Here is a 12735-nt window from a genome sequence, read left to right on the forward strand (position 1 = left end):
GTAAAACAGTAAAATATGGCAAAAATGCACAGTTTGGTCTTCCATCTTCAACTTGTTGTAAAATCTCCAAAACTCAACCAAATCGCTCAATTTTTATTTAGAATGAAGCTAGAACTGTCAGCTGTCAAATGACATAATAACAGATGCGAATGACTCTAGTACTTCCAAAACTGAACTAGTGCCACCTGTTGCAAACATGCGTCATGGTTTTTCCGACAACCCAATATATTAACAGCCATCCTGCTGTCAAAATTAAAAGCTTGAGTCTTTCCTAATTCCCTCTTTTTCCTCGTTCCATTTAATTTATCACCAACTCCTGTCCTCTGTATCTCAATCATGTCTTTTCAGCTCTATTACCACCAATGCCTACAGCCTGTAGACTTTTAGTCGATTTCCCTTTTTAAACTGTTATCTCTCTTAAAAGCATTCACCACACAACAGCAGGGATGGTCTTTTAAAAATCTAAATTATACATCTCAGCATAGCTTAGAGCACTGCAATGGCTTCCCACCATTTTTAGAATAAGAGTATTGAACTTATAATCAGTTCTGCCTGGAATATACTTCCTCCCACTCTTTTTAATGCCTGATTCATTTTGACTTTCAGTTCTTACCACAAATATCATTAGCTCAGAGAGGCCTTTCCTTGGAATCCCATCTAATGTAGTATTACCTAGAAACTATCACACTGTGTGTTATTTTAGTCACATTAATGATTACAAATTTCTCCATATTTTAATTTATTTGCTTTTTTGCTTATTTCCACCAACAGAATATAATCTGAGAGAAAGAGTTTTTGTAAGTCTTAATCTCTGCTATATTCTCAGTTGTGCCAGGTCTATACTAGGCAGTCAATAATTAACATGTGAAAGAAATAAAAGTAGTTCAGTATAGCTGAAAAAAGGGGTACACATAAGAAGCAAAGAAGCAATACGATTATAAAGATATAGTTAAGTGCCAATTCAAAGATTTTGTATGTCACGAGGAGTTTGATATATATATATACCTTGTAAACAGTGAAAAGCCACAAAAAGATTTTAAGAACGACTAGCATAAAATTTGAATTAAAAAAAAATCATTCTGGGGCCGGCCGAGTGGCGTGATGGTTAAGAGCTGGCTTGGGATGCCAGAGGGCCCCGGTTTGGATCCCACATATGAGGACCAGTGACACTGCCCTCTACAGCTAAGATGCTGAACAACAGCTCAACCTGGAGCAGGGCTGCCGTGAGTCGCCAGTGATGGCATAGGCTGCAGCCCCTGCTGCAGTGGGTTGCCATGGGCTACCGTGTGTAGCCAGCAGCCAGCGTGAGCAGCCAGCAGCCGCCGTGAGCGGCCGTCCAGAAGCCAGCGACTGATCTGCCTCGCCCAGGAAGAGTGCAATGATGGTGCCAACTTAAGCCAGTGAAGCAACGTCCTCCACAACTAGACTGAAGAACAAAAGGACAGTAACTTGTCTGTTTCCCTTCCCCCAATTTCCCAGCGCTGTTCCCATCCCCCCAATTCCCCAATAAAAAAATCTACAAAAAAAAAAATCATTCTGACCTAAGTGAAAACAATAGATTGATGAATAGAACAACTGCTGGTAGAGTAAAAACTGTCTGTTGTAACAAATCAAGCAAAGAGATGATGTCACCACAAATTAAAAGATAATAGGAAAGGAGGACTAGCTTGTATATATCATTTGGAAGTAGAAATTCTGAATGATTCCGATTTCTAGCTTGGGCTCCTGGATATTGAAACCACCACCCTCCTTAATCATGATAACATCTCCCATTTATTGAAAAGCTCTCCATGTACAGGCACTTGACATGCATTTTTCTCACCTTTTTTTAAATTTCATTAGTCATAGAATGGCTGGCTAACAGGCAAAATAGATTTGTCTTATTCTAAGTCTGGGCTCATAAAAACTATATAGCCATTAACCAGGACAGTGAGACTAGGGGGTAAGAAAAGATTTGACAGATAATATCCTAAGTTTCTTCTTGAATAAACTGAATTTAAAGGTGCCAAGTCACAATTCCAGATTGTAGTAGGTAAGAAGTGAGTAGAAGATGAAGAAAAGGAAGATTACTCTTTTTAGAAGTTTGGGTATAAAGGGATGAATAAAACAGTGGCAATTAGTAAAGATAGCAGGTTGCTGCAAGGGTTTGTCTTTTTTTAAGTTGGGAGAAACTTGTACATGTTTACAACAATCAAGGATTCAGTGGAAGAGAAAAGGTTGAGGGTGAACAAGAGAAAAAGAGATATAGTAGTCCCCTCTAATCCACAGGGATACATTCCAAGACACCCAGTGGATGCCTGAACCACAGATGGTACTGAACCCTATATATACACTATGTTTTTAATTTACAAATTAGGCACAGTAAGAGATTAACAGTAATAACTAATAATAAAATAGAACAATTATAACAATATACTGTAATAAAACTTATGTGAATGTGATCTCTGTCTCTCTCAAAATATCTTATTGTACTATACTCACCCTTCTTGTGATGATGTGAAATGATAAAATGCCTATATGATGAAATGAAGTGAGGTGAATGATGTAGGCATTGTGATGTAGCATTAGGCTATTATTGACCTTGTGAGGATACGTAACAAGCATCACTATTCCTGCACTTTGGGCCATTAGTAAGTAAATAAGGGTTACTTGAACATAAGCAGTGCAATACTGCAACAGTGGATTTGATAACCCAGAAGGCTATGTGACCAACAGGCAGGAAGCATACACAACATGGACACACTGGACAAAGGGATGGTTCACGAGCTGGTGGAATAGAGAGGGACATTGCGAGATTTCATCATGCTACTCAGAATAGCACATAATTTAAAATTTACGAATTGTTTATTTCTGGAATTTTCCACTTAATGTTTTTGGACTTTAGATGACCACAGGTAACTGAAACCACAGAAAACAAAACCATGAATAAGGGGGAACTACTGTAATAAGTTATGATGAGATAAAAAGAGACTGGATCTGAGTATATCCAGAACACATCAGCCAGGACAGGAAGAGAGGATCACCCTCCTCTGAGATGAAAGATACTGAAGATGGGTAATGAAGTAGGATAGGTTGATTAAATAAGAGAACTAGACTTTGAGGAGTTCATAACTATGCTTTCACGGTTTCTTTTTGACACAGAAGAAAAGTTCACCTAAAAGTGGAGTAACAAAGAAATGGTATAGGAAGCTTAAGAAGAGAAATAAAAGTCTGGGAGAAAGAATTGACGAGTGATATACAGAAAAACTGACAGCTCATCTGTGGTTGGGGATAATGCACTGGGCTAACACCCATCTGAAGAACTATATGAAGTGAAGAAAGTGGCTGGTTGGTCTGATCTAGGGTTGTGTTTAGAGGCCTAATACAGTGGAAATACAAAGAAACGAAAAAATTGAGCGTACAAAGCAAGAAAGCAGGTAAATGAACAAACAATAAGTTCCAGAATGGATTGGGAAGAAAATAAAGGAAAGAACTGAAAAACTGGGAAAAAAGAGTGAATCCTCTGACTTTTACAGGGAATAGAGGGTAGTAGAGTGAGGGAACTAGAAGGTGAAATCGTGATTTCAAAAAAAGGAAGTTATCCAAAAAAAAAAAAAGGGAAAATATCCTCTTCCTAGATCATTATTTATAATTTTAAACAATTTATACTACTATAAAGTGAAATTTTGATCAAAAATAAATTTTTTTGGTAGGCATTATTTAAAAACTAATCATGTAGCAAATATTAAAATAGACACTTACCATACATTGCAACGGACTTTGCCTCTTCAATAGATTGATGTTTGTCAGTTAAACGAGCTTTGGTTACTTTATGTTCATTTACCTCTTGTTCTAACCGTTGTTGTAATGATTTTAGCTTGTAGTTTAAATCTATCTCTAAATTATTCTTTTCCTGTAAAATGAGAATGAGAGTCATGTAATATTGTTCAAAAGATACATTACTAAATCTTACATTATTTAATATTCCACAAGAAATAATAGATGAATCAACTGGCCTGAAATGTGACATTATTATTTCCTAAATACTTTTATTCAGTACATAAGTTTTTTTGATACTTTCCTGTATATTTCACATTACCTATAACGTCTGACTTTAAAAATCACAATAAGCACATATAGTAAAAGCAAAATATCACCTTTTCTTTACCCCCCCGCCCCCATACTACTCCTTCCCATTTGAATCATTAAGATGTGGCTGATGGCAGGGCAAGGTTGTGGTGGTGGTGGTGGTGGTGGTGGTGATGTTCAGGAGGGTTCAGTGCTAGGATCAGAAATAAATAGGACAATTCTTCACTTCCTTTAAAAATTTTTGCTACCGCTTTTTTAAACAATTAAATTATTTCTATCTACATTTGCATCTATACCTAGATTTATGTTGCTTTGATGAAAAAACCAAGTCGAATTGTATTCCATTTCTGTTAGGGTGCTTCTTCTAATCTTCATTCATCGTATTTCTACATTTACACCAAACTTCGACATCAAAACTATTCTGATTGTCACAAAACATGTTCAAAGGATAACTGGTAGATTTTTCTCATCATTTATCTGAGGATCTAGGAAACCTACAACATTTCAGGGAGGCATCAAAAAAGTGAGAGCTAGATCTGCGTATTATCTATTTAATCCTTTTTTTTTTTAAAGCAAGATAGGGACGAGGAAAACCAATGACATTTTTTCATTGTTAAGAAAATTCTATAATTTTCATTTTGTGCATTTTCTATTTTGCTAACTCTTAACAACAAAGTGGAAAAAGCACACATGGTCTACATACTGATCTTTTGTTTTCCTTCTTTATAAGGCTAGTAATAAGGTTCAGCACCTTCAGGTTACCCATGTACAAAAAAATCGGAAAAAAATTCTGTATGAAAAGGTATTTCCAAACCAAAGCAATCTGTGATGATCAGATAATATAAAACAACTAATACCCTTCAAGGGTAAAAACAAAACACAACAAAAAGCCCTAAGACACATATCCCTACCCCCCACAACCAACTGATCATTCATAAAAACTTTTAGAAACATAACATACAAACATTAGAAATGAATGCTATTTTATAAAACCACCTTATATTTCATAACCAGTAAATACTATCTCATAATTGGTAATGTTAAATCGTTTACCTTTTCTGAATGATTAAGCATGTCTTGAGCCTCTTTTCTTTCTCCTTCTACTCTTTCGAGATTATATTTGAGATGCTTCACCTCCTCTTGTAAAGATGTAATTCGAGCTATCAAGTGAGAAAAAAGTTCAAGTTACATGGTTATTAAAACAAGTCTTTTGTTCAGCATGACCATTAAGATACAAAAAAAGTTTTAAATGTCCTGATCAGATAGAATTGTTTTCTTGGTAGTATATACAATAACTACAATATATAGAATGGTAATCAAAATGTTAATGCTAACTGAAGATCATCTTCATTTCACAAATGGTCAAAGAGATGGAGCCTGTCAGATCTGAGTCTTTATTCTATACTTTTCTACCATGGTAAGAGTGAGACTCTTCGGTTAATTAAGGCAAGTATTTAAGTGCTTTTTATGTGCCAGACATTCTAAAAGTATTTAACTACTCTTAAATTTAATGGAGCCAAACTCCATTTTTATAGAAAACTAAGTTCTAAGGAATCCAAGTGCCTTAAACAAAGCTTAGTTTTAACTCACCTGAGGCTCACACCATGCAATGGTAGCAACTCATATTTATTAATGCTCATTAAAATAACACATGCTTTATGCCTTAAATAATTTTAATGCATAAGTATTTAACAAACACAAATTAAATACATGTAGAATTTAACATAAAGGAATATAATAGTATAGTCTAGTTCAAAAGTAAGAATCTATTTTCTTATTTTGTGATTCAAAATGGCCTAGGATTTGGCAGAAAAATGGATTAAGTGCCATGATGGATCAAAGAAAGTTTTGCACTTCTTAAAGTTCAGTGTTTAACTTGTACTTGCTGAAGTCTTCACTCTACCTGCTTCCCATTTCAGTGTTTCTGAAGTAGTTCTTTAATTAATATTAAATCTTTGGCAACTTATAATGCTTGTCTGCTACACAGCAATTAAATAATTTTATTTACAAACGCACACATGCACATGATAATGGCATTATGTTCATGGAGAAGAAAGAAACACCTACCTGACAGTTTCTTTCACATGATGGGGCAAAAATATAAAGTGTTTGTATGGACAGAGATAAAGTAAATGTGGCAAATTATTTAAATGTTAAAGTACTATTAAAAATGCTTCTTCCAGTATTTATAATAAAAGATTTAAAAAATCTGTACAGAGATAGTAAATTCAGGTTAAACTCAATTTTTCATGTACAAGTTTATATAACCAATTCCCAATAAGATAAAGTAATGAAAACATTATTTTAATTCATTACAGATTCCTAATAACCACATGCAAGACATGTTAAATAAAATATAGTTTACTTTCCTCATTTATTCTATTTTTTAAAATATGCTAGGAAGAAACTAACTTGTCTGTGCAATACATGAAAACAAAAACACTTCGTATACAAAAATATATATAAATATATAATGGAAGGAAAAAACTCAAAATATCAGGTATTGCAGCCTAAATGGAATAAAACTTCTAGAAGAAAATAGGGAACAGTATCTTCATGATCTAATAAAGGAATTTAACAGGCCACACTAAATACAGCACTAACCATAAAATAAAATAAGCGGACTACATTAAAAATAAGAAAAGTAACACCTCCTGTTCATCAGCAGACAACATTAAGAGTGAAAAGACAAACCACAGAGTTGGAGAAGACAATTATGATACATATACTCATATTTGATAAAGGACTAATATCTAGGAGTCATACAAACCAGTAAGAAAAAGACAAACAATCCAATAAAAACATAGGCAAAAGACTTGAAAAGATTGAGCACATCACAAATTGCCAAATAACATGGAAATCTTAGACACCAGGGAAACACAAATTAACCCATAAGGAAATACTATCACATACCACCAGAATGGCTAAAACATCAAGACTGACAATACTCAGTTGGGATAAGTATTGTCCTTGATGAGGATGTGGAGCAACTGGCATTCTATGATATACTGCTGGTGAATGTAAATGGGTGCAGCTACTTTGAAATGCTTGAAAAGACTTACTAAAGCCAAGTATATGTATACTTTATGGCTCTGCCACTCCGAAGTGTATACCAACAGGAACCACATGTATGATTACTAAAAATAATATGTACAAGAAAGTTCATAACAGCAATATTCATAATAGCCCCCAAATGGAAATAATCAGAATATCCATGTCACAGAATGATTGATAAATTGCAGTGGTCATATAAAATAAATGGAATATTCCACAGCAAGGAGAGAGAAACTATTGTCATATAGAACAACAGGGATGAACCTCACAATGTTGAATTAAATAAAACAGACACAAAGGAGTGTTTAACTCCATGATTCCATTTATAAAAAGTTAAAAAACAAGCAAAGCTAACTTATGGTGTTAGAAGGCAGAACAATGATTACTTGGGGGGAAGGGAGTTAGTGATTACAGGAAGCCAGGGGGGAATTCTGGGCTGCTGGTAATGTTCAGTTTCATGATCTAAATTCTTGTTATGTGGATGTGTTCATGTAAAAATTTCTCCAGATATATATATATCTTTTATTTATTTTAATATGTGCACACATACTAAGTTTTAGCCAAAAAAAAAAATCTCACTTAAAAAAATCTAAATATGTTAAAATCCCCAAATATGAAACCTACAATGTAAATTTGAGGCCCACCAACTACATACAAACACTTTTTAAAAATGGATGGGGAAGCGTAACAGGAAAATGCAAAATAAGGGAAAAACCCTCGAGGTCAGATGCATTTAATATAATTTATAACAATATAATTATAATCCAGTAAGAAGATATAGAAATCATAAAACCTTAATATACCAAACAATTAAATACATATAAAACAGGGTATTTATGAAATACCCACAGCTAATATCATATTCAATAAACAGTACAAAATAGAAAACTAAGACAATTCCATTTATAAGAGCATTTAAAAGAATAAAATACCTAGGAATAATTTAACCAAGGAGGTTTAAGACTTATACATAAAAAACTAACAAACACTGCTGAAATGAATTTTAAAAAGACCTAAAGAAATGGAAATACAGGGGGTGCCAAAAAAATGAATACATATTTTAAGAAACGAAAAAAACTGTATTAATTGTAAAAATATATACCGATAACAAAAGATGAATACAAGTCACGTTTGACTTCTGCAATTACAAGAGGTGCTCAAAGTGTTTATCATCAGCGTCCAGGCACTTCTGATTATGGCGAACTACTGCTTGAGCATAGATAACATCTCTTAAAATGTGTGTACATTTTTTTGGCACCCCTGGTATATCCTGTGTTCACAGACTGGAAGACTTAATATGTTACAATGGCCATACTACCCAAAGTGCTCTACAGACTCAGTGCAATCCCTACCAAAATTCCAAGGATCTTTTGCAGGAATGGAAAGCTAGATCCTCAAATTATATGAAATTCCAAGGAGCTCTGAATAGCTAAAACAATGTGAAAACAACAACAACAACAAACAAACCAACAAAGATGTAGGACTCAAACTTCCTCTTTTAAAACTTGCTATAAAGAAAGCTACAGTGATCAAAACAGTACTGGCCTAAGAATAGACATATGGACTAACGGAATAGAACTGAGAATCCAGAAACAAACCCATGTATTTATAGCCAATAGATTTTCAGCAAGGATGCCAAAAACATTCAATGGGGAAAGATCTGTTTCTTCAACAAATAATGCAGGTACACGGAATATCCAGAGGCAAAAGAATAAGGTTGGACCCCTATGTTTTACCATATACAAAAATTAACCAATATAGGTCAGAGACCTAAATGTAAGTGTTAAAACCATAAAACTTTTAGACACACAGGGGTAAAATCTTCATAATATTGGATTTGGCAGTGTATTCTGAGATACGACACCAAAAATATAAGCAACATGTAATAGATAAAATGGACTTCATTGAAATTAACTTTTGTGTATCAAAGGATATTATCAAGAAAGTGAAGACAACCTACAGAAAATGGTAGTAAATATCGAGCAAATCATATATCTGATAAGGTCTAGTATCCAGACTCTAAAAGTCAACAACGAAAAGACAACCCGATTAAAAATGGGTAGAGGACATAAATAGACACTTTTCCAAGGCGGATATACAAATGTCCAATAAGCACATAAAAGGTGCCCAATGTCATTAGTCATTAGGAAAATGAAAATCAAAGCCACAATGAGACACTACTTCACACCCAGTAGTGTCTATAACTAAAAAAGATTAAATATTAAGTACTGGCAAGGATGTGGAGAAACTGGAACCCTCATACATTGCTGGTGGGAATGGAAAATGCTGTAGCTGTTGTGGAAAACAGTTTAGAAGTTCCTCAAAAGTTCAACACAGAATTACCACATGGCCCAGCAATTCTACTCCCAGATATATATCCAGAAGATCTGAAAACAGATACTCCAACAAATACTTGTACACAAATGCTCACAGCACTGTAATTCACAATAGCCAAAAGGTGGAAATAACTCAGTGTCCATCAATAGATGAATGGCTTAACACTGGTATATACACACAACAGAATATTACTCAGCCATAAATGAAGTGCTGATACAAGCTACAACATGGATGAATGTTAAAAATATGCAAAGTGGAAGAAGCCTGACACAAAAGGTCACATATTATGTCATTTATATGAAATATCCATAATAGGTTAATTCAGAGGTAAAAAGGACATTGGTGGTTGCCAAGGACTAGGTGGAGGGGGATATAGGAAGGGACAAGGTTTTTTAGGGATAATAAAAATATCTGAAACTAAACAGAGAAGGTGATTACAGAATATTGTGAATGTACTAAATGCCACTGAATTGTACACTTTTAAGTGTTAATTTTTTGTTATATGAATTTCACCTCAGTAAAAAAATATACACAGGTGGAACGGCTGGATCATAAGGTAGTTCTATTTTTTTTTAAACATTTTATTGGGGAAGTAGGGGAGGGGAACAGCGCTGGGGACTCGAGGGAAGGGGAACAGACAAGGTGCTGTCCTTTTGTTCTTCAGTCTAGTTGTAGAGGATGTTGCTTCACTGGCCCAAGCTGGCACCATCATTGCATTCTTCCCAGGCGAGGCAGATCAGTCGCCGGCTTCTAGACAGCCGCTCACGCTGGCTGCTGGCTACACACGGTAGCCCATGGAAACCCACTGCAGCAGGGGCTGCAGCCTACACCGTCGCCGGCGACTCATGGAAGCCCAGCTCCAGGCTGAGCTGTTGTTCAGCATGTTAGCTGTAGAGGGCAGTGTCATTGGCACTCATATGTGGGATCTGAACTGGGGCCCTCTGGCATCCCAAGCCAGTTCTGAACCAATGCGCCACTTGGCCAGTCCAAGGTAGTTTTATTTTTAATTTTTTGAGGAACATTCAAACTGTTTTCCATAATGGCCGCACCAATTTACAATCTCACCAACAGTGCACAAGGATTCCCTTTTCTCCACATCCTCACCAACACGTTTGTTGATTTATTGATAGCCATTCTGATGGGCGTGAGGTTAGTATGTCACTGTCGTTTTAATTTGCATTTCTCTGATGATTAGTGAGTTGAACATCTTTTCATATGGCTATTGGCCATCTGTATGTCCTCTTTGGAGAAATGTCTATTCATGTCCTCTGCCCATTTCTAAATTGGATTGTTTGTTTGGTATTGAGTTGTATGAATTTTTTATAACTTTTGGATATTAAACCCTTTTCAGATGTATCACTGGCAAATATCTTTTCCCATTCAGTAGGATGCCTTTTTGCTTAGTTGATGGTTTCCTTTGCTGTGAAAAAACTTTTTAATTTGATGTACTCTTATTTGTAAAAACATTACTGGGGCAGCTGGCTAGCTCAGGTGGTTAGAGCGCAGGTTCATAACACCAAGGTTGCCGGTTCAAACTCCCACATGGGCCAATGAGCTGACAGGTCCTGGAAAAATGCCCTCTATGACTAGATTGAAACAATATTTGACTTGGAGCTGATGGATCCTGGAAAAACACACTGTTCCCCAATAAAATTCCTCTAAAAAAAAAAAAATATATATATATATATATATATATATATGTGTGTGTGTATATATATATATATATATATATATATATATATATATATATATATATATATTACTTAGGGTATTAATCTAAAGAAATCCAAAACACTATTTCGAAAAAATATATGCACCCCTATGTTTACTGTAGCGCTATTCACAATAGCCAAGATTTGGAAACAACCAAAATGCCCATCAATATACGACTGAATAAAGAAATTATATACATTTATAATGGAGTATTACTCTGCCATAAAAAAGACGAAATCTTACCATTTGCAACACCATGGATGGACTTAGAGGATACTATGCTAAGTGAAATCAGACTGAGAAAGACAAATACCATATGATTTCACTTATATGTGGAGTCTAAAGAACAGAATAAATGAGCAAACAAAACAGAAATAGACTCAGAGAAATAGACTCAGATATAGAGAAAAAACTGACGGTTGCTAGATGGGAGGGGGTTGGGGGATGAGGGAGAAGGTGAAGGGATTAGAAAATACAAATTGACAGTCACAAAATAGTCACAGGGATGTGAAACACAGTATGGGGAATATAATCAATAATGTTGTAAAGATTATGTAGGGTGCCAGATGGGTGCTGGACTTATCGGGGGGATCACTTCATAGATTACATAAATGCCTAAGCACTGCACTGTACACTTGAAAATAATATAAACTAATACTGAATGTCAACTATAATTATATATTTATATATATATATATATATATATATATATATATCACACACAATGTGCCAAAAAAATGTATACACATTTTAAGCAAGGAAAAAACTACAGTAAAATTGGAATACTCAATATATACTGATTACAAAGGATGAATACAAGTCACGTTTGACTTCTGCAATTACAAGAGGTGCTCAAGTGGTTACCATGAGTGTCCAGATACTTCTGATTATGGAGAACTACTGCTTGAGCAACGTTGACCAGTGTCCACTTGTAATATATATTTTTGACACCCCTGGTATACACTGGGGGTGCCAATAAAATGTATACACAACTTGTATTCATCTTCTGTTATCAGTATATATTGAGTATTACAATTTAATATAGTTTTTTCCTTTCTTAAAATGTGTATAATTTTTGGCACCCTCTGTATATATCTATAGCTATTGCTACAGCTATAGCTATATATTTATAGCTATTCTATATAGATATAGCTATAGTTATAGCTACAGATATATACATATCCATAGTTATGGGATGTGAAGTATAGCATAGGAAATATAGTCAATGGTATTACAACAGCTACCTATGTATGATGGCAGAGGGGTAGTAGACTTGGTGGGTTATCACTTTGTGAAGGGTGTAAATGTCTAATCATTATGTTGTTTTGTACATCTGAAACTAACAAAACACACACACACACACACACACACACACACACACACACACACACACCCGCAAAAGCTGTTAGAAATACAAGGGAGCTATGAGAAAAAACAAGTCAAAAATCATCATAGGATAACTTTTAAGATTTCAAAATTTGACAGATTAAAGAGACAAAGCACAAATGGACTCATAGAAAACTGATAGATTAGAGAATTGATCTACTATTTTTCTTCCAAAAA

General features: G+C 34.8%; 1 protein-coding gene across 4 annotated transcripts in view; it reads right to left on the bottom strand.

Annotated features, from left to right (window-relative positions):
- ROCK1 (Rho associated coiled-coil containing protein kinase 1) overlaps positions 1-12735 on the bottom strand; it is a 156572-nt gene that overhangs the window by 38812 nt on the left and 105025 nt on the right. For all 4 annotated transcript variants that reach the window (XM_019653869.1, XM_019653868.1, XM_019653871.1 and 1 more), the window contains 2 exons: positions 5122-5228; positions 3742-3892 (listed from right to left, as the gene is read on the bottom strand). In XM_019653869.1, the coding sequence (XP_019509414.1) occupies positions 3742-3892; positions 5122-5228 (258 nt within the window). The remainder of the gene's footprint in view (positions 1-3741; positions 3893-5121; positions 5229-12735) is intronic.

This window comes from Hipposideros armiger, unplaced genomic scaffold (assembly GCF_001890085.2).
Source record: "Hipposideros armiger isolate ML-2016 unplaced genomic scaffold, ASM189008v1 scaffold_209, whole genome shotgun sequence".
NCBI lineage: Eukaryota > Metazoa > Chordata > Mammalia > Chiroptera > Hipposideridae > Hipposideros > Hipposideros armiger.